This window comes from Gracilinanus agilis, chromosome 4 (assembly GCF_016433145.1).
Source record: "Gracilinanus agilis isolate LMUSP501 chromosome 4, AgileGrace, whole genome shotgun sequence".
Lineage (NCBI taxonomy): Eukaryota > Metazoa > Chordata > Mammalia > Didelphimorphia > Didelphidae > Gracilinanus > Gracilinanus agilis.
The window spans coordinates 440,607,104-440,629,685 of record NC_058133.1 but is presented as its reverse complement, the minus strand read 5'-3'; the positions used below and the strand labels follow the sequence as shown (position 1 = coordinate 440,629,685).

The following is a 22,582-nucleotide window of genomic DNA, read 5'->3' as shown; positions in this document are numbered from 1 at the left end:
GGAGGTTTCTTTACAAGTCTCAGGGAGCTACTTCCACAGTCGTATACCCGTCTGCACTGGTTCCCCACTTAGGCTTTAGTTCCTGGCTGTGTCTGCCTCCACTCAAAGCCTCTGCTCAGCCGGCACCCACGCCCCTGCTCAGCCGGCACTCTGCGTCCAGCGTCCACTCTCTGCTCTGGCGCGCGCGCGCTCAGATTTCGCGTGCGTTCTTGACTTAATGGGGTCCTAAGTCTTGCTGCTCTCAGGAACAAGTCCCGGAGCTGCCGATGACTCGATGGGTGCCCCAAACTTGCTCTATTTCTTTTTAGCTGGGTTCGGAGCTATAGGTGAGTGTGGAGGGGGTGGGGGTGGGGCGGTTGCTCAGCTCGCGATTGAGTGAGAGCCCTTCATAGCATGGAAATGTCTCGATTCCACGTACCTTCCACGCTGTGCCCTGTTGTGGGGTTCCTCCGTTCGTCTGGACTTGTTTTTATGTCCCCTTGAGGAGTTTTGTGTGTTTCGGTCAGGAGAGGTTAAGAGCTGCTTCTTACTCTGCCGCCATCTTAACCCGGAAGCCCTGGAGTCTTTTTGCTAGTATTCTGTTTAAGATTTTTGCATCTATGTTCATGAAGGAAATTGGTCTGTAGTTTTCTTTCTCTATTTTTGATCTACCCAGCTTTGGGATCAGTACCATATTTGTGTCATAAAAGGAATTTGGTAGAACTCTTTCTTTGCTTATTGTGTCAAATAGTTTATATAGTATTGGAATTAGTTGTTCTTTGAAGGTTTGATAGAATTCACTTGTGTATCCATTTGGTCCTGGGGATTTTTTCTTGGGGAGTTCTTTAATGGCTTGTTCAATTTCTTTTTCTGATATGGGATTATTTAAGTATTCTATTTCTTCTGCTATTAATCTAGGCAATTTTTATTTTTGTAAATATTTATCCATATCACCTAGATTGCTATACTTATTGCCATATGATGGGGCAAAATAGTTTTTTAATGATTGCCTTGATTTCCTCCTCATTAGAGGCAAGGTCTCCCTTTTCATCTTTGATATTAATGATTTAGTTTTCTTCTTTCCTTTTTAAATTAGATTGACCAATACTTGGTCTATTTTATTTATTTTTTTCAAAGTACCAGCTTCTAGTCTTATTTATTAATTCAATAGTTCTTTTACTTTCAATTTTGTTGATTTCTCCTTTTTTATAATCTCTAATTTAGTTTTTAATTGGGGATTTTTAATTTGTTCCCTTTCTAATTTTTTGATTTGCATACCCAGTTTATTGATCCTTGCCCTGTCCAATTTGTTGTTATATGCACTCAATGATATAAATTTCCCTCTGAATACTGCTTTAGCTGTGTCCCACAGATTGTGGTAGGATGTCTTATCATTGTCATTCTCTTCAATGAAATTATTTATTGTTTCTATGATTTGTTCTTTAACTATTTGATTTTGGAGAATCTTATTATTTCATTTCCAATTAGTTTTTGATTTGCCTGTCCATGTTCCCTTACTGGTTATAATTTTTATTGCATTATGATCTGAAAAGGTTACATTTATTATTTCTGCTCTTTTGCATTTGTTTGCAATGTTTCTATGCTCTAGTACATGGTCAATCTTTGTGAATGTACCATGTGCAGCTGAAAAGAAGGTGTATTCCTTTTTGTCCCTATTTATATTTCTCTACATATCTATTAAATCTAATTTTTCTAGGATTTCATTCACCTTTCTTATCTCTTTCTTATTTATATTTTTTGGTTTGATTTATCTAGATCTGATAGAGGAATATTTAGATCTCCCACTAATATACTTTTACTATCTATTTCCTCCTTAAGATCCACCAGTTTTTCCTTTAGAAATGTGGATGCTATACCATTTGGTGTATACATGTTAAGTACTGTTATTTCCTCATTATCAATACTGCCTTTTATCAGGATGTAATTACCTTCCCTATCTCTTTTTTTTTTTTAAACTCTTGTACTTCGGTGGATTGTCTCATAGGTGGAAGATTCGTAAGGGTGGGCAATGGGGGTCAAGTGACTTGCCCAGGGTCACATAGCTGGGAAGTGGCTGAGGCCGGGTTTGAACCTAGGACCTCCTGTCTCCAGGCCTGACTCTCACTCCACTGAGCTACCCAGCTGCCCCTTCCCTATCTCTTTTAATCAGATCTATTTTTACTTTGGCTTTATCAGAAATCATGATCACCACGCCTGCCTTATTTTTCTCAGATGAAGCCCAAAAGATTTTGCTCTAGCCATTGACCTTAACCATATGTATGTCCACCTGCCTCATGTGTTTCTTGTAGACAACATATGGTAAGATTTTGGTTTCTAATCCACTCTGCTATTTGCTTCTGTTTTATGGGCAAGTTTATCCCATTCACATTGAGGATTATAATTATCAGCTGTGTTGTTTCCTAACATTTTGGTATCCTCTCCTAGTTCTGTCCCTTTTTCTTACACTATTTCCTTTTAAACCAGTGGTTTGTTTTAAATCAGTCTCCCTTGTCCCCTCCCTTGTTTTACTACTCTTTCCACCCCCTCCCTTCCCGTCTTATTATTTTTTAAGGCCTAATGAATTCACCTCCCCCTCTCTTCCCTTCCCCTTATAAGCTCCCCACCCCACTTCCCCCCTTGATTTATCCCTTCTAACTTTATCCTTAGGGTTAGATAGAATTTGATATCCTAATGGAACTAGCTACTCTTCCCTCTCAGGATTACTTCTGCTGAGAGTAAGATTTAAGCATTTCCTATTAACACTTTCTTCCTTTCCTTCTTATAATAGTATTCATCCCCTCCCCTTCCCATGTCCTCTTTGTGTGATATAGATTATCCTATTTTTCTTATTCCTTCAAGTTACTCTTGGTACCACCTTCTATTCCCGCCTCTCCATCTCCCCCCTCCATATCATCTTGGACCTTTTAGTACTCCAACCTCTCCTTATGACTAATTCTTTTAATTACTATAATAGTGAGTACAATTTTTTAGAATTATACATAGTATTTCTCCATATAGAAATACAAATAATTTGATCTTACTGAAGCCCTTAAAGAAGCACATTTAAAAAGAGTTTTCTTTCTTTCCCCTCTCTTTCTTATTTACCTTTTCATGTTTCTCTTGGTTTTTATGGTTGGATATCAAACTTTTCATTTAGTCCTGGTCTTTTCTGTGCAAATACTTGGAAATCTATCTTGCTGAATGCCCAAACTTTCCCCTGGAAGTATATAGTCAGTTTTGATGGGTAGGTGATACTTGGTTGTAGACCCAATTCTCTTGCCTTTCTGAATATCATGTTCCACGCCTTAAGGTCTTGTACTGTGGAGGCTGCCAGATCCTGTGTTATGCTGATTAGTGCTCCTTGATATCTGAATTGTCTCTTTCTGGCTTCTTGTAATGTTTTTTCTTTAACTTGGAAGCTCTTGAATTTGGCTATCATATTCCTGGGGGTTGTCTTTTCAGGGTCTAGTGTAGAGGGTGATCTATGGATCCTTTCAATGTCTATTTTGCCCTCTTGTTGAAGAACATCAGGGCAGTTTTGTTGGATAATTTCTTGTAATATGGTGTCCAAATTCCTATTAATTTCTGATTTTTCAGGAAGACCAATAATTCTCAAGTTGTCTCTTCTAGACTTCTTTTCTTGATCTATTATCTTCTCACTGAGATATTTCACGTTTCCTTCTATTTTGTCAGTCCTTTGACTTTGCTTTATTAATTCTTGCTGTCTTGTGAGATCATTGGCTTCTACTTGCCCAATTCTAGCCTTTAAAGACTGGTTTTCAACTATAATCGTTTGGTTTCCCTTTTCAATCTGGTCTATCTGGCTCTTCATGGCTTTCAGCTGGTCATTTCTGGTCTACAATTTGCTTATCGTTTCATTTAATTTCTGAGCCTCAATTTCCAATTGTGAAATTCTACCTTTTAAAATGTTATTTTCTTGCCAGATCTCTTCCATCTTTCTCATGTTCTCAAATTTGAATTCTTCAAAAGCTTGTGACCCATTTTCATTTTCTTAGGAGGGTTTGTATGTCTTTGCTTGTTTGTCCTCCTCTGTTTTCTGTGCAAAAGTTGTCAAGTGTTAGAGCTTTTTTCTTGGTCCTCTTGGTGTTTATTTCCTGGGCCTTGCTTGGCATCATTATGTTTTCTCAGCCAGAAGTCTGAGTAAGGCAAACAGATTCTCTTTGTATGGAGCTAAGCAGTAGTTTTTGCCTGAGGCTACTTTGCGAGTCTCCTGGCTTCCACTGTCTGCTAGGCCCTTGCTGTCCACCGCCCCTCTCAGCCTCACTCCTGAGCCCAAGGTCTGCGCTCCCCAGCCTCCTGGGGTCTCTAGTCTAGCTGTTTTCAGGGTCAAGCCCCCATGGTCCTAGTCAGCTGTCCAGAGCCCGGAAATTGGCCCAAATCTGCTCCTCTACCTGGAGTTTTCCCCTGAGTCTCAGCTCACTGCCACTGCCTCTCTCAGCCCCACTCCCGTGCCCAAGCTCTGCACTCTCCAGCCTCCTGGGGTCTCAAGTCTTGCTGCCTTCAAGGGCAAACTCCTAGTGGTGCCAGTTGGCTGCCAAGAAGCTAGATTTTGTGCCTCCACTCACTCTAACTCTGGTACGCAGCCTCTGACTGGTACTGTGGGTGGGGTTGGGGAAGGTTGATCAGCTCACGTTTTGATGGGAGCTATTTCCCCACTTATAGCATGGAAGGGCCCAAATCCCACATACCTTTGATACTGTGCCCTATTGTGGGGGTCCCTTCTTTCATCTGGATTTTTTTTTTGTCCTTTGGAAGTACGCAATATCAGCTGATTAGGAGAAAAAGTCGCCCTGCTTCTACTCTACAGCCTTCTTAACCCAGAAGTGCTTACGACACTATTTAAATGTGAGTAGTTGTTGTAAGACCATGAAAGATTTATTATAATTAAAGAAAATGCCAGAATTCTCCATCAATAATTACTGTCAGCTGAAGATATACATTTGGAAGACATTAACAGAGAAATGAAACATGAAGCTATTAAATAGCCAATAAGTGGAGAATGGATAATAAAACCCCAGTATGTGAATGCAAACAAAATTACCACACTGCATAAGAAACAAGGCAAGAAGGACAGTTAGGTGGCTCAGGGAATAGAGATCCAGGCCTGGAAATCAGTCCTCAGACACTTCCTATCTGAGTGACCCTGGGCAAATTAATCCCAATTAATCCCACTTAATCCCAATTGCCTAACCTTTACCAGCCTTCTGTCTTAGAACCAATACTTGGTATTGATCCTAAGAGAGGTGAGGATTTAAAAAAAAAAAGAAACAAGGGAAGATAAAATATCCCAAGAAGCATGACACAATAGAAGGACAATCTGATTAAGATATATAGGAAGGTGCCTAGCAAAAGGCGGAGAACTGATTGAAACGTATGGCCAAGAATTAAGCAAGATGAGATGAAAACCTATTTTCTGTAACCTGAACCCCAAGAATAACCATACATTTGTGATATCAAATATTCATTGAACTACAAATAAAATAGGAGTTAAAGATTAAAGTATTAATAGGTGAAGCTTATAAAATTACCTTGAGGTTTAAACTATTTAGTTCAAAGAATATGTATAGGTAGGAGAGGTTACTTCATGATGCTGTGGAAGACTCAAGGGAATATGGATTAGATTGTGAAAAAAGAATTGGATTTATTCAATGTCAGTCCAAAAGAACTGTCGACATGGAATCTAGAGTTCCCAAACTTGTAGCTTAGTGAGATATGATGAACCCCAAGTTTAGAAATAGTTTGTAGGTTGGAGACCCCCAAAGCTTGTGCTTGTTCCCTGTTCCGGTGGGAATCCACCCTGAAGGGAATCTCAGGCTAGCAGTTGCAGACTGAATAATGGACCCCAGGGTAAATGCTAAATACCCTTTTGTCCTAGGTAGTCTTGCCCATTGTATCAGAGACCCTGTCCCAGGAAGGCACACCTGGGCAGGAACTATCCTTTAGTATCCATTGTGTAAGTAGCCCCTTCCCCTACACCCTAGCCTCTAGCTATGATCCCTTTCTCTAGCTTGATTGTATCCTGTCAGTATAATGTCAATCATCTCTCCCGGCCCCTAGATCTTCCCAAATGGTATATAAGTTCCCCAATTTCCTTTGTCCCTAGGAGTGATCATCTAGTGCGGTGTCACTCCCAGGGGGATCAGGGAGCAGAGCAAAGCAGTGTTCATTTAGACTCTACACAAGGCGCAGCTCTGCATAAGAGGCCAAGTAGCCCTCATCCCCCTTTCCCTTGATTAAAGAGTGGTTTATGACTATTTAATAGTCCCGCGTTTTTTAAGTTAACAAAATGGAGGTTCCCCAGCGAGATCCGAAGTCCCGACAGCCTGAGCCGCCTGCTAACAAGGACTCCAAGACGTGAGGTACCCGCACAGCCCATTTGGGGTTGAGTCAGGAGTCTGCGTAGCAGAGCGGCCAGGCAAGTGACTCTCAGAGCAAAGGACTCGGTGGCGCATATTTGGGGCGATCCACTCTTTAATTAAGGGGGTTGGAAGCAACGGTCCGTGGACCCACGGAGAGTTGCAGAACCAGAACCAGCCCGGGGGTTGTCTGGAATTATGGGAAACAGTAAATCTGTAGGCCCAGGAGGTGGAAATAACCAACAGTCCGAAGAACCACCTACCAATACGGCGGCAAGAGATATGTTTTCAAAGTATGGCCTAATGCATGCGAATATCTAGATAAATGGCAAACAGCGACAAAGTCAAATCCCAAGGTAAGCGGGCCAAAATGGAGTCTAGTTCAATCCACTACAAGCTCCGAGTGTGACCAGGTATTAGAGTGTGTGTGTTGTTGCATGTGAAAGTGGGTGAAGCATGTCTGGAGTAGAAGAGCAAGGAGAGGAGTTCTGAGGTGTGAATGTCGGGCTGAAAGCCTTGAATGGGAAACTGAGCTGTAGTGAGGGAGCCTGAAGGTACATTTAAGTGGATTAAATGGAGAAAGTTGCTTCATGAACTGAAAAGCCAAGGTTTAAGGGTTTAAAGTTTAAATGGTTGTAAATTTTTGCAAAAGAGCTTCTCACAGGGGCAGCTGGGTAGCTCAGTGGATTGAGAGCCAGGCCTAGAGACAGGAGGTCCTAGGTTCAAATCCAGCCTCAGACACTTCCCAGCTGTGTGACCCTGGGCAAGTCACTTGACCCCCATTGCCTACCCTTACCACTCTTCCACCTATAAGTCAATACACAGAAGTTAAGGGTTTAAAATAAAAAAATAAAAAATAAAATAAATAAAAAATAAAAAAAGCTTCTCACAGAAGCTTAAAGAACTTAAGTTCTGGATTTCTTCTAATTTCTTTGAGGTTTTGCTTATATTGTATTTGTGATGTGTTTTAAAAAGGATTCACTAATAACCTTAAAGCTCGTGATTTAAATGTCTGAAGTTGTGTTAACTATTAATTCCTCCCAAAAGCTGAAGAGACAGGACAGGACCTGGAGATCTGGATAGGAGGAGATCCAGCAAAAAGCAAAAGGAGGTCCAGAAATTCCTAACTTTAAAATTCTAACTCTTTCTTCCCAGTTTTGGTATAATGTGTGAAGTATTGTATACAACGTGCACTTAATGTTTTAATAATGTTGGTAATGGGATGCATTTGTTCTAGATGTTAAATTTGTTATTTGAATGCTGTAAGTTCACTTTTTTTTCAAGCTGTTATTTGTTTCCAGAGAGCGAGGTTTTCCTGATTAACGTGTGTTCAGAAGTAAAGACGGTTCATTTTTGGTCATTGGGTCATTGTAAAATGACAAGATATGGTTAGGGAAAGGCTTGGCTTTGAATGGGAAGGAAACTGAAGGATTTTAAACTGACAATTTTCCTCTGAAGGAGCCGCTTTAGCCTTAGGCCAAAAGGCTTTTGAGGCCAGGCTGAGAGAAAGGTAATTTGGAGCCAAGGACAGAGTAAGAAGATAGAAGGGAATTGGACAGGTATTCTGATTTAAAGGTAATTCTTTAGCTTTTCCTTAGTAATCCAAAGTTTTGGGTTGAGAGAAGCTTTATGGGTTTTAAAAGGAATCATGAAATATAACCTGATTTTTGGAGGGTTCTTTTTTTTTTTTAGGTAAATTTCCAGAGTACAACCATTACAATAGATAAGTTTTTGTTTTAAAAAGACCAGGGAATCCTGGTTCCTATATATAGGTAAGAGTTTTACTTTTTGAGTGGAGAGAACTAATCCGATTTGGCATTTATTTATTTTGTGAGCATTGTTTTTCTGATAGATGGTCATGGGCACATGAACGATATTAGAGAAAGGAATTTCTCACCTGGGAAAATTCCTAAGAAATTTCTAGGAATGCCATGCATTTTACTACCCCAGTTCTGGAGTGTGGGAGAAGTGAGTAAAACTTATTAAGGTCAAGTTTGCTATAAGGCTTATTAAAGGGATTTTATTCACAACCCCTGGAGCACTTTTATCTCAAGACCAGGGACCAACTAGGTACTTAGGAGCCAAAAGCATGGACAAGACTCAGAATCTGAATCTGAAAGATTCTCTGAAGAAGACGCCTATGAAAAATCCGAAGGAGCCCCAAGATGTCACTGGAACCGATAAGTATCACCTTTCTTAATTGCTCTCTTTTGGCCTTTCAAATTTCTGTAGCAGTCAAAAACTTTGCCATTTTATTTACCCTAAGAATTATACTTACCCTGAGCAAAGACTCTTAAGGAGAGAACCTAGAAGGAAGAGTTATTCTCCAAATATTAGCTAAAGTAGGGAAAGTTTAAAATAGTAGCATTTTACTTTAAGAGGCTTGAGAGTAGTAATAACTGCTAGATTTGAGAATTCACAGCAGATTCCAGAGTGCTAGTTCAGTATTACAGAACATGCTTGTCTCAAAGTAGTATCAGAAGAATTCAGAAAAGAAAGGATGGAGCCTAGAAATTTGTTAATAAGCAAAGAAAGTTTATTTTAAACCCTGAGCATGGCTAGAGAGAATCTCCATCTAAGGAGAATTGTATGGGAAGGAAGATAATTGGGAACAGAAATGCTGTGGAGGAAATTGGTTATGGATGCAGTCACAAGGCGAATGGAAGGACTGAGAAATGGCTAAGCTAAGTTTCTGTCAAGTTCTACAGGTGACTGACTGCCAATCATGACCAACTTATGCATGGCATTAATCCAAATTATGGGAGCCTCTCCCTCATTTTAAGTCACTTCCCACTTTTCTCCTGTTACAGCAATTTTCTCCAATCATAGGATGAAGAAAGCCTTAGAAAGGTAAGACCTAGAATATGGGAAATCGTGAAGGCAAATAGAAATTTCTAGCCATTGTGAATGAGGTTAGCAAATTAGAGGTCCCTTTTTCCTAAAAGGAGGAAGAATTTAGGTCATAAGAAAAACCTGGCAAAATATTAGTGTCAAAAAGGAGGGAAGCAATACATAAATAGTAGATTCTAAGCAGTATTTTAAATAAACAGGGTTCAGATAGAACACTGACTTTCTCCCCAGTACCAGTAAAGTTTATACATCTAGAAGACTAAAGGCAGAAAACAAATGAGATAAGGAAACTTTTGTGACTAGGGAATGCTATAGCTTATAGACTAGGCCTAAGGTCAATAGTAAAGGAGCCCTTATTGCCAATGAATAGATACTTGAAGAAATTGAAAAATGTACCCCAAACTAATTTGGTTAAGGAAATCTCAAGTTAACTGCCTAAGCAAGAGAATTATTTTCACAGGAATTTTTATCTACAGACTTTACATTAGCTGACTCAGTGGCAACATTTTTTCCTACAAAGTAATAGGCATGATAATTTAAGTAGCTAAAAGGTGAATGAAAAAAATTTTTTTTAAATCCCCAGCATCTCAACCTCCCCAAAGGGGGGTGTGTGTGAGAGGTTTTAAAATTAGGAAAATTTAGAAGCATTTTCAATCTTGAGAATTTTTGGAGTTAATTTTGATTTGAGACTTTTAAAAATTGTTTTGAAGTTGAAGTTGTCATAGTTTTTATATGATTTTGAGATTGCCATCATAGAATATTTAATTAGAATTTTTTCTTGGTATTAGATGATAACTTAATTTTTGGTCACTGAACTACTACTACTTTCAGATTTACAAGCCCTGATTAACCTGTGATGTGGATTTATTTTTGTTTTTATATTTCTACTGTTTGTAGGGTTGCTTTTTATATAATATTTTGGTAAAGTAAGGAAATTTTTGATTGGGTGTGTAATTTAAATAATCTTAAAATGGGTGTAGAATGAACTCTAATAGAATCAATTATATAGGATGTCAAGAGTAAGGTTAGAATAATCTTTTATAGTAAGTATGTTGGGAGTTGATCAAGGTCTGTTAAAGAATATGTTTATAGATCTCTTCTAAGTTTCTCTTGCAGCTATGAAGCTTGTCTTGTACAGAGAAAGAAGTCTGCAGGAGAAAGGAGAGAAGAGAGAAGTCTTCAGGAGAGAAGAGGCCAAAGGCATCAGGACCCCAGGATTTGAAAGACTTATACGACTTGGGAAGTGGGCTAATGTTGTGTTTGTCAAAATATACCAAGGGTAGACTGCCTACCTTTCTCTGGCACAACTGTCAATGCTATGAAAATTTCTCCCCCTAAATGAAGACCTCAATAGCAAGTATAACAAGTCCAAGGTGGTACATATTGCAATGAGGTTTCAAAGCCCTCGAGTTTATTGGATCCTAAACCTAAAGGATATTCTTCAATCCTTTCAAATCCTAAGAAACAGCAAATATGTTAATTATTGGAAATATGTTCTTCCAACATCTAGGCTGCTCAAAAAGAAGATAGGCTATACAGCGACAAATTATATAAGGACAACTCTATCAGTGGTCTTTCCAGGATTACACAGTATTAATATCATTCCAAACTTAGTAATAGTTCAGTTAAGCAAGTCATTTTCCCTTGATCCTTCCTGTACTGGGTTAAAAAAATATCCTAGACAAAGAAGGGACTAGAATCTGCAAGTCCCTGGGGGCAACTGGGTAGCTCAGTGGATTGAGAGCCAGGCCTAGAGACAGGAGTTTCTAGGTTCAAATCTGGCCTTAGACACTTCCCAGCTGTGTGACCCTGGGCAAGTCACTTAACCCCCATTGCCTAGCCCTTACCACTCCTCTGCCTTGGAGCCAATACACAGTATTGACTCCAAGACGAAAGGTAAGGGTTTAATTAAAAAAAAAAAAAAGAATCTGCAAGTCCCTATCAATTCATCTTCATTCTTTGACATGTAAACCACATATATTTGTTGCTACTTAATTAGGAATATACATCTGAACTCTATCATATAGTTTAGGTATATCTATAAAGAGCTTTGTCCCTCTATAAAACACTTCTACAGGGGAATATGTTAAAGACTGAAGACATAGTAATCAGTAAGAACTTCCTGCATCAAACACTTTATAATCAAGAGGACAGATAAATCCTCTACTGTAAATTAACACAGCAAAACCCATCTAGATCAGTTTTTAACCTTGAGTTCATGAATTTTCTATTTTATAATTATGTTTTAATATAACTTCTTTCCCTTGGTTGTTTGTTTGGTTTTTTTTTTGAGCATTTAAAAATATTCTGAGAAGAGATCCATAGGATTCGTCCAAAGACCAAAGGGGTTCATGGCACAAAAAAGGTCAAGAACTAGTGTTCTAAATAAATCAGCCAGGACAAACAAGGTTTGCATTATATTATTTAATATCCAAAAATCATTTTATCTTTCTGAACTAGAGGTTCCAAGAGAGGAGAAATTATATTAATGATGAGCTGGGACTCAGGTGACATGAGGGCTACTAGGTTGCACTAGTTTAAGTTTGCTATATGTCTCAAATGAGTCATTTACCTTCTCTGGGACTCAGTTTCTTCATCTGAAAAAATAAAAATGTTTAAGCTATACTACCTCCATAGTCCCTTTTGAGTTCTAGTCTATGAATCTATATATGTATATGAAAAGTAGATGCAGTTAGGTGATACAGTAGATAAGAGTGCTAGGTCTGAGTTTTCAGATAAAGAAATCAAAACTATCAATAAGCACATGAAAAAGTGTTCTAAATTACTTATAATTAGAGAAATAAAAATCAAAACAACTCTGAGGTACCACCTCACACCTAGCAGATTAGCTAACATGACAGCAAAGGAAAGTAATAAGTGTTGGAGGGGATGTGGCAAAATTGGGACATTAAGGCATTGTTGGTGGAGTTGTGAATTGATCCAACCATTCTGGACGGCAATTTTTGAACTATGTCCAAAGAGCGCTAAAAGACTGTCTGTCCTTCGATCCAGCCATGCCACTGCTGGATTTCTACTCCAAAGAGATAATAGGGAAAAATACATGTCCAAAAATATTTATAGCCACGCTCTCTTGTAATGGGAAAAAACTGGAAAATGAGGGGGTGTCCATCAATTTGGGAATGTCTAAATAAATTGTGGTATCTGTTGGTGATGGAATAATATTGTGCTGAAAGGAATAAAGAAATGGAGGAATTCCGCGTGAACTGGAATGACCTCCAGGAATTGATACAGAGTGAAAGGAGCAGAACCAGGAGAACCTTATACACAGAGGCTGACACACTGTGGCACAATCAAATGTAATGGACTTCTGTACTAGCAGCAATGCAATGACCCAGAACAATCCAGAGGAACTTATGAGAAAGAATGCTATCCACATCCAGAGGAAGAACTCTGGGAGCAGAAACACAGAAGAAAAACATAAGATTGATCACATGGTTCAATGGGGATATGATTGGGGATTTTGGCTTCAAATGATCACTCCACTACAAATATTAATAATGGAGAAATAGGTTTTGAACAATGATACATGTAAAACCCAGTGGAATTGCTCAACGGCTCCAGGAGGGCGGGAAAAGAGGAGGGGAGGGAAAGAATATGAATCATGTAGCCATGGAAAAAATATCTTTAATTAATTAATTAATTGATTATGTTATTTTCACTTTTTAAAAAAGTGCTAGGCCTGGAATCAGGAAGATCTGATTTCAAATTCAGTCTCAGACAATGACTAGTTAACTGTGTGTGACTCTGGGCAAGTCACTTCACCTTTATTTGCCTCTGTTTTTACCTCAACTGCAAAATGGAGATAATAATAGCTCCTACTTTCCAAGACTGTTGTGAGAATCCAATGAGATAGCAGTTGCTTCAGGTGCCCCAAGTTGCAATGTGTGCTCAGTTACTTGTGCTGCCTGATTCAATTCTGCCACATATGTTAGAGCTGGCTATTTCCAAAGAATGCTTTTATTTCCTTTGTCCCTCAGGTTTCTGGTGGCTCTTCTCAACAACATTCCAAGAATTGTTACAATGTCTTTGTCTACTTTCTGTAAAAGTGAAATTTGGGAGATGCCAAACTACATTTCCCGTGGTCCAACGGGTGTCCAGTTCCGGTTCTTTGGGCAGGGGGACACCTACGTCTCCACGCAGGGAAGAGTTTATAATCTCCTGGGTTGGGGGGAGTGGTCTCTTGGCTAGCAGACTCGGGAAGAGAGGGAGACAATTATGGCTAGGCGGCTGTTTTGAATGCTTACAAGCGCGTGGTCTAATAACTTTATCTATCAGCATGGCTTTAATTAAATTACTAATTTATATATTTATACCAGCCTTTACTATTTTTCATATTTATAATTTGGGCAACCTTACAAAGTTTGGAAATCGAATTTTCAATTTTCTAGATAGCCTAACAATAGCCATGCTTTCTTTATGGCCTGGCTCAGCTCTTTTGAGCACTTTTTTAAAAAAGGAAAGTGACTTTCCTCGCCATGCTTTTGCTAAAAGCAACAACACGTTTTTTCCTCAGGCGGGACTCAGCCAGCCAGTCCAGCCCAAACCACCTTGGGAGGGAGGTCAGGCCAGCCGATTCGGGCTTTTGGCTTTACACTAAAATGCCGGAGCCCAGCCAGTGTGTCTCTGCCATTGACCTCCATTCCTGCCGCTGATCTCCTGACTCCTGACTTGATCTTCATTCCTGCCGCGCCAAAAGCCTGCAAGCGTCCCAGTGCCTGTGATCTCTGATCCTGACTCGCTGGTGCTGCTGGAGTCCAGAACCCCGAGCCCCAACAGCTCACCCAGTCCTGACTTGCCGAGATCTCGACCTCCAGAGACTGCTTCAGCTCTGCAGCAAAAGATTTGGGTATATTCCCTTTTCTCCCTATTTCTAGCTTTCCACGTGTTTCTCTAAAGACCTAATTTAGCCACCCACACAAGCTCTACACGTGAGATTTTCTACAAAACTTTTTCTCTAGCCCCGAGCCCAACGACCTGACTCCACATGGACCTAGCGTTTACCTTTAATGGGGCCAAATGGCCTATTCAGACTTGCTTGTGATTAAAAACTGAACTCAGGGGAAGAAATTTCACCCCATACCTGCTCAGAACTTTGAGCAAAGACTGATTATAAAAAAAAAAAACCTTTCAGAACTGAATGACTTTTAAAGAGACTGTATCTTACTGTATTTTGTTAATTACTTTTGTGAATTAATCTTGCTTATTTCATTGATTTTCCTGTTGCACTGAATCATTTTACGCTAATGAATTTTCTGCTTATGATGTTATTATATTTCCTAATTTACTTAAAGCTTACTGTATCAGAAACAATGCGGTTATATGTACCACCTATGAACATCTTATAGAGCACATGTCTTTAAAAATTTATTCTGTCTTGGTAATTGCAAAGAACCTTGAAAGTTTCCTTGCTTTGAATATTACCTTGTAATTTTACAAGAGGTATTTTTTAACTTTTACTTTAAATCCTTAAGAATTGTTGTCTTAAAGGATAAAGCTTTTATATATTTTATTATAAGAGGCATTATTGCCTGGAATGTGTAGACGCATTCCTACCCAGGATTTTTTTAAATACAGAGAGTCTAGGAGCGCCTGTATATTCTTATCTGAGGATAATTTAGACCAGAAGGTTTCTTTTTTAAATATCACATTTTGCTATGGAAGCAATAACAGCATTTTCCAAGGGTTACAGGTTGTAACAAGTAAATGATTTTAAACATCATTGTTTTAAAATGTGCTATTGGAAATAATGGTACTCTATCTGAATGTGCATTGTGAATCTGCTGTTTTGTAAAACCCACTTTCTCTCACAGAGAATCTCATTTTTGGGTAACATAACCCTTCTAATTCTAAGCTATATGTATATTTTTGATTTTTAAAACATTTTTCTAATGAGCAATTGATTTTCCCTTTTTCTCATCTTGTACTGGAAGTACATATATAATCATTATTTATCCTTTTTCTGATTCTACAGCAAATACCTGAGCCTATAGGACTGTGATTAAAATGCCTTTCTGTCTGATTCCAAAAGGGAATATGAAAAGCCGTTAATAGTGCTAAAGAAAGCACATGGTCAGAGACTTGACTGACTAAGATCTGCATAAATTGCAGCAGTTCCATGCCAATACTTTAGGGCTTGGAAATTGGGGTTTGAGTCCTGGAGTCCCAGTCTTTTCTAAAACTTTAGAGGACGTGGGTCCCCTCGACTTAGATTCCTAGAAAGCACCTAAGATTGGTTATTTATTTGGCTCACTTCCCTGAAAAGCTGATGATAAGTCAGATCAGAGAGAGAGAGAGACATTTTCCTTAAGTCCTGGCCCTGAATGGGTAATTGCAATCTGCTGAATTCACTTTAATTAGGCCTTCATTGAAAGGTCCCTACATTTTTTGCACATTTTACATTTCATTCACAAGTTAATTTTTTTCTTCTTTTTTTCTTGAATTTTATTCTTTGTATTTTGCCATCCTTAGCTGACCTGAGGTACCCTTTTTAAGAAAAAAGGTGTGTTTAAGTTTTACCTCACGGGGATATCTGTTAAGTTTTTAAAATTCGATAATGTAAAAATATATGTACATTTACCTCTTTTAGGAGTAATTTCACAATGAATTGTATAAATCTTAGAAGAAAATGTATGTTTTGTAATCTATAATGTAAAGTTTAAATTCTTTTGAGAATAATTTCAGGATAAGGATCTTGCCATCTCTCCAGAATCCAGACAACGAGCCTGTTTGGTGAAGACACTACGAAGATGTCTGAAAAGCCTTCACTGTACCATGAAGACAAAATTTTGAACTTTGGGGTGCAGTTGATTGAACTTTGGGGAGTTGAAATTGAGTTGTATGTATTGTTTTAATTGTACTGTCCCAAATTGGTTTTTTGTCAATACGGCTAATTTTAACCATTTGTTCATCTAATTCTTTTATCCCCAAATTCCTGGAAATTTTAGAAGTTGTCTATTTTTACAGGTCCAGCGAAGAAAAAGGACTAACCTTTTTTTTGCCAGACCTCACGGGGAATTGTAAAAGTGAAATTTGGGAGATGCCAAACTACATTTCCCGTGGTCTAACGGGTGTCCGGTTCCGGTTCTTTGGGCATGGGGACACCTACGTCTCCACGCAGGGAAGAGTTTATAATCTCCTGGGTTGGGGGGAGTGGTCTCTTGGCTAGCAGACTCGGGAAGAGACGGGAGACAATTATGGCTAGGCGGCTGTTTTGAATGCTTATAAGCGCGTGGTATAATAACTTTATCTATCAGCATGGCTTTAATTAAATTACTAATTTATATATTTATACCAGCCTTTACTATTTTTCATATTTATATTTGTTTTATTCAATTCTGCTTGTAATATCACTTAGTCTGTTTACTTTAAGAAAGATGGTATACCGGAAAATGGGACAACATTTGTTAAATCAATGGGACAGGCTTGCTAAATCAAAAAAAAAAAAAAAAAGTCCTTTTCTTTAGTATATCCACATAGGACACAATTTGACTTGCAATGTATTGCAAAAAAATAGCATAAAATTTCATTTATATAATGTGTAAAGGCTGACAAAGCACTTTTCTTCACAGCAACCTTGACTAGTAATAATGAAAGCAGTATACTCATTTTACAAATGAAAAACTGAAGCTAAGAGATGTTAAGGGACTTGCCCATGATCACTCACAGCAGGCAAGTAGCAGAGACTGAATTCAAATCCAGATTTCTTGACTCTATACTGAGCCCTCTTCAATGACACATACAAAACTTATTTTATAGCAAGGTTTACTTTTTTCAAAATAAGACTTACCTCTTTACAAAATGTTCTAGGAACCATAATTTTCAGAATTTGATGAATTCTTGAAAAGAATACCTTGTCCACCATAGCCCGCTCTTTTTTTCCTTCTTTCTACAGAAGAAAAAAAATAAGGAAAAAGAAAAAAAATTTTTGATAGGGTCATATTAGAAGTTAATTATAAAACTAAAGTGTGCTACTTTGTCCAAGTTAACATTTTAAGTACATTTATGTAAAAATACAAGGTTCTCTTTAATTGCTAACACATGACAAAAGCAACTCAACCCTTCTACCAACAAAGAACATTTTTAATAAAAGAAAATAACTAAAGGTTATTATAATACGGCAAAGAGCTGATTTACTGGAATACATATAACAAAAATAGCAGAAATTCCAAAAGTTTTAGTGGGACATATAAAGCGAACAGAAAAGAAAAACCAACTTCTAGAGAACCTCTCCCCAATTATCATGAATTGAATGATTGTCAGGAAAAACACTGAAATCCTGGAGCCACACTTTCTTTATTTTTTCTACTGCTTTCCAGGATACAAACCAAAAACTTTACCTCTCTATTTTTCAAATATTTATTAACTTTTTAATTATTATTAATGTTCAGAGTACATTGAGCTACATATAAGTAATCCCACAGGAAAACTAAACTTAAAACTAATGCAAGAAGGCCCAGAGACGGGAGGTCCTGGGTTCAAATCTGACATCAGACACTTCCTAGCTGTGTGACCCTGGGCACTTAACCTCCATTGCCTAACCCTTACCTTATACCTTAGAACCAATAATTGATTCTAAGACAGAAGGTAAGGGTTTAAAACAAAAAGCAAAAAAACTAATGCATCTAAAAAGGACAAAACACAACTGTCTCCAAAATAACTACTTTATCTTCATGTGTCTACTAATAATGATAGAGTAGAGCCAGGAGAACAATCTGTACCATACCTACAATAATGTAAATGGAAAGATCAATTTGGCTTCTGAAAATTTTCTTTCCTTTTCATTTAAGCTCAATTTTCTTTGACTCTAGTGTGTATGTGCATCTTTGAAATGTCCTATGTAAATGATCAAAAATGAGTACTGTGAATTAGAATAACCAAGCCTAATCCAGCATGGAAAAGGAATTCTCTGTGCTCCTTCATGGGGGGTGGGAGGTGTCTGAGAGTGTGGAAGACTGTATATAACCTCTGACTTTTTAAATGTCTTGATTGGCTTTGCTGAATGTTTTTTCTTCCTTTTAAAAAAAAAAGGCTTAATTATAAGGGATGGATTCTGGGAGGGGAAGAAGTGATACTGGGGGAAATGTGTGTAGTATTAAAAACACAGGACACCCGGGGGGCTGGGGTTGTGTGGCTAAGTGGTTCAGAGGATAGAAAGTTAGGCCTAGAGATGGGAGGTCTTAGGTTCAAATCTGGCCTCAGATACTTCCTAACTGTGTGACCCTGGGCAAGTCACTTAATCCCCATTGTCTAGCCATTAAAGCTCTTCTGCTTTGGAATCAATACATAGTATTGAGTCTAAGACAGGAGATAAATGTTTAAAAAAAATAAGGTATCAACAAAACATATTGTTAAAAGACAACAAGGAAGGGATCTAAAGAAAAATGACATTAGAAGGCAGGAAAGCTGGAAATCACTGAATTTAAACATTTTAAAGATTGAAGGGACTACAGGAGCTATGTCAACAGTGGGTAACCTTTTTGGCTGTGAGAGCCATAAATGCCTGCAGAAGGAGGAGGATGGAGGCGGAAGGCGCTGGAATATGGGGTGGGGCTGAAGGACCCCCTGGGGCACATCCTGGGGCTCTGCCCAGACTGGCCAGTTGGGAGGTAGAGCCAGATATGGCTCGAGAGCCATATGTTGCCAACCCCTAAGCTATGTAATCCAACCTGAAAAGAAATCCCCCCTACAATATAACCAACAAACAGTTATTAAGCCACTCCATGCCTGAAGACTAGGAGAAGGAAAACACTATTTCCCTAAGGCAGCCTATTCCACTTCTGAATAGCACTAATTGTAAGCAAGTTTTGGGTTTTTTCCCTGACATAGAACTTATTTTTCTCTTCGCAGTTCTAATCCATTGGTCCTGGTTCTGCCCTCTTCTGCCAAGCAGATAAATCTAATTTTTCCACATGCAAATACTTCAAACATTTGAAAAAGCTATCATTTTCATCCAGTATCTTCTCTTTTCTGGGCTAACTACATTTTCTTCAAATGATCCTAAAATGGCATATAGAATCAATACACATACACACAGAAATATGGGAACAGGTAACACAGGTAAATAGTGGTTTCTTTTATAGTGCCCCATGGCACTAATTCCAACCTAAGTACTAACTAGGTCTGATCCCACTTAGCTTCCAAGATTGGATATTCAAGACGGTATGGTTATAGAGGCAGCATGGCAAAACAAATAGTTTTGGAATTAGGAAGGTATGGGTTCAAGTCCTGTCTCTGACACAAGCTAGCTCTGTGATACTAACCAAAACACTTCACCAATTAGCATCCAAGGGATCTCTTTAAAATTATAACTTGCAGGTTAAGTGCCATTCTGAATTGGTGAGAAATGTTTCTCACTGGGAATTTCCTTTACTATTCAAATTGCAGGTCCAGATTTTTTTTTAAATCCTTTAACGCTGTATTTAACGCTGGATTCTGATCCAAGAAATAAGAGAAAGCAAGTGAGATGGTTCAACTGAAGCAATACAAAAAATGTGGCAAAAAGGAAAGTGGAGAGTTCACATGGTTCCTAAAAATGGGAATGATCAAGTGATATGAGAACAGTGAGCAATAAGTAACCAATAAGAGATCCAACTAGATGATATATATCACAGGCAAATTAATTTCACAACAAATCTGGAATAAGTATCGGTATTTGAAGGATATTGACAATCTAACTGGCTCATATATTCTTTTACTTTTCCTACATTTATTTTTTGAAAATTTCCTTTTCTTTTTATTTAAGTTCACTTTTTCTTTATTCAAATTTGTATGTTTATATTTTAAATATGTTTAAGATCTTCATCATTTTCCTAATCCCTTAAAGGCAATTAGTTCTCCAAAAGTCTGCTCTTGCTCCTCTTTTCTTCTCTATACTCTCTCTCTTGGAAATTTCTCAAATCTAAATCTCTAGCCCTGATTCTAAGACCTGCATTTAAAATTACTGATAGGACAAGAAACACAGGTATCCCATATGTGCCTCAAACTCAAAACAATCAAAATCAAACATATCTTTTCATTTAAATCTCCTTTTCCTTTTAACTGAATTGTTTATATCAATGGCACCACCAACATAGTTAGTTTCTGGTATCTGAAACCTCAAAGTTATAAGTTATAGTTGACTCTTCCCTCTTTCTCCCTTAATATGTGTTTACAAAGTCCTATACATTTTATCTTCTGTGATCTCTCTCTCTCCAAACTGCCTCTCCTGGTCTGTTACAATAGTTGTTCCTGGCTCCTTAATCCATTCTACCCTCAATCACCATTCATATGACTACCAGATTTATCATATCACTCTTCTGCTCAAGAATCTTCAGTGGCTGGGCAGCTGGGTAGCTCAGTGGATTGAGAGCCAGGCCTAGAGACGGGAGGTCCTAGGTTCAAATCTGGCCTCAGACACTTCCCAGCTGTGTGACCCTGGGCAAGTCACTTGACCCCCATTGCCTACCCTTACCACTCTTCCACCAAGGAACTAATATACAGAAGTTAAGGGTTTAAAAATATATAAAAAAAAAAAAAAAAAAAGAATCTTCAGTGGCATTCCATTATATACCAAGAGAAGTCCAAACTCCTCTGTCTGGAAGGCATCCAAGGCCTCCAAAACTGGTGTCTACTGTGAAAGAGAGTTCTTTATTCTCTTTGTCTATGTTGAGTTAATCAACCAAAAACTTAAAAACACCCCTACTTAATACTAAGTAAGGGAGTTCACAGTCACTTACTTGGAGAGCTCCACCCTTTTTTTTTAAATTTTAAACATTTATTAATATTCATTTTTAACATGGTTACATGATTCATGCTCCCACTTTCCCCTTCACCACCCGCACTCCCCCCACCCATGGCCGACACACATTTCCACTGGTTTTGTTATGTGTCCTTGATCAAGACCTATTTCCAAATTGTTGGTAATTGCATTGGTGTGGTAGTTTCGAGTCTACATCCTCAATCACGTCCACCCCAATCCATGAGCTCCACTCTTTTAACTCAGTCAGAAACTTGTGAATCCTTTGATAAGTTTACACCTTCAGAAGATAAGAGGTGTGAATCTCACAGGCCCTGCACCCTGAGCAGTGCTAGGCAATTTGGAAACCATAATTGGCCCCTGTGAAGAGGAGAAGGGACAAGAAGTCACCATAAAAGCAAGCCCCAAACTCCCTCAGAGGAGATTGTCTTTGAGAAGATAGTCTGAAGAGATTGTCTTCTGGAGATAGTCTTCTGACTGGGGAGAGTCTTTGAGGGAGCTTCAGTTTAGAGTCTGACTCCTGGACCACTTTGTTGGGTGAGTGAAAGGCTGACTCCTTTCCTGGTTTCTTAAGAGACTAGCTTCCATCTTGGAGGAGGCCGAGTGGTTACTCACTACCAGCCTTCCTGGTTGAGAGCTAATTAAACTCTGACTGGATTAAGCAGACCCAGAGTAAGTTGATAGGATAGATAACATCTCTAACCTCTTCACATTTCTCGACTTTATTGTTTCCTCTCCATTCGGTAAATATTTGTAAATAAATTTCTGACTCAAGATATAATGAATATTGGCAACCATATAATTTCAAATAATTATTGTCCAATCATTAAATTTAACCCTTACATTACATAACCCAACTATCCCAATATTATCTACTATCACCCTGGCTTCCTAATGTGTCCAGAACTGTACCATCTTCATATCTTTGCTCATGCTATTCTCTATAACTGAAATATTTTCTCTCCCTTAAATTCCTACTTATCCTTCAAAGCCTAACGCAAATGTGATAGGTAATAAACTTTCTTCCCATGAACTTTATATAGAACTTCATTTCCAATTCTTGAATATATTTATCCTTTTATATTATTTTAGTACTAACAACTTTTAAAGGAATATTAACTTGAATTGCCACCAGTCAATGATGCCACTTCAAACACAGATGCAAAAGGTATTAAATATAATTGGATTTGATACATAAAATGAAAAAGGAAGTCAAAGATTTCAAGTATGAGTCACGAGGAAAATGCTGGTCCACTGGGGAGAGATAAAGGTATCAAGAAGAGAAACAAGTTTAAATGAAAAAATTAGTTTAGTTTTAAATGTTGAATGAGTTGATAGAAGCTCTTTAGGGCAAAGATGTCCAACAGGCAGTTAGAAATTCAAATCTGGCATGGGATCTTAAGAGCTATTAAAAGGCTCGAAATCTGAATTCATATATGAAATCATATTTGTTTATCACTAAAACTTGGCAGGATGCAAATCATGACTAGAATGAAACTACTTTAGAGAACACATTGTTCAAAAATAACTGATTGGGTAACACTAACCAATATTCTATGCCAAAAAGTCCGGATAGAAATCAACTAACCTAAGTGAAGGGGAAGGTAGAAGGCATCTGGAA

General features: G+C 38.2%; 1 protein-coding gene across 10 annotated transcripts in view; it reads right to left on the bottom strand.

The window, feature by feature from the left end:
* Positions 1-22,582, bottom strand: part of ABCD3 (ATP binding cassette subfamily D member 3) — a 135,125-nt gene that overhangs the window by 68,939 nt on the left and 43,604 nt on the right. For all 10 annotated transcript variants that reach the window (XM_044672058.1, XM_044672053.1, XM_044672054.1 and 7 more), the window contains one exon: positions 17,014-17,112. In XM_044672058.1, the coding sequence (XP_044527993.1) occupies positions 17,014-17,112 (99 nt within the window). The remainder of the gene's footprint in view (positions 1-17,013; positions 17,113-22,582) is intronic.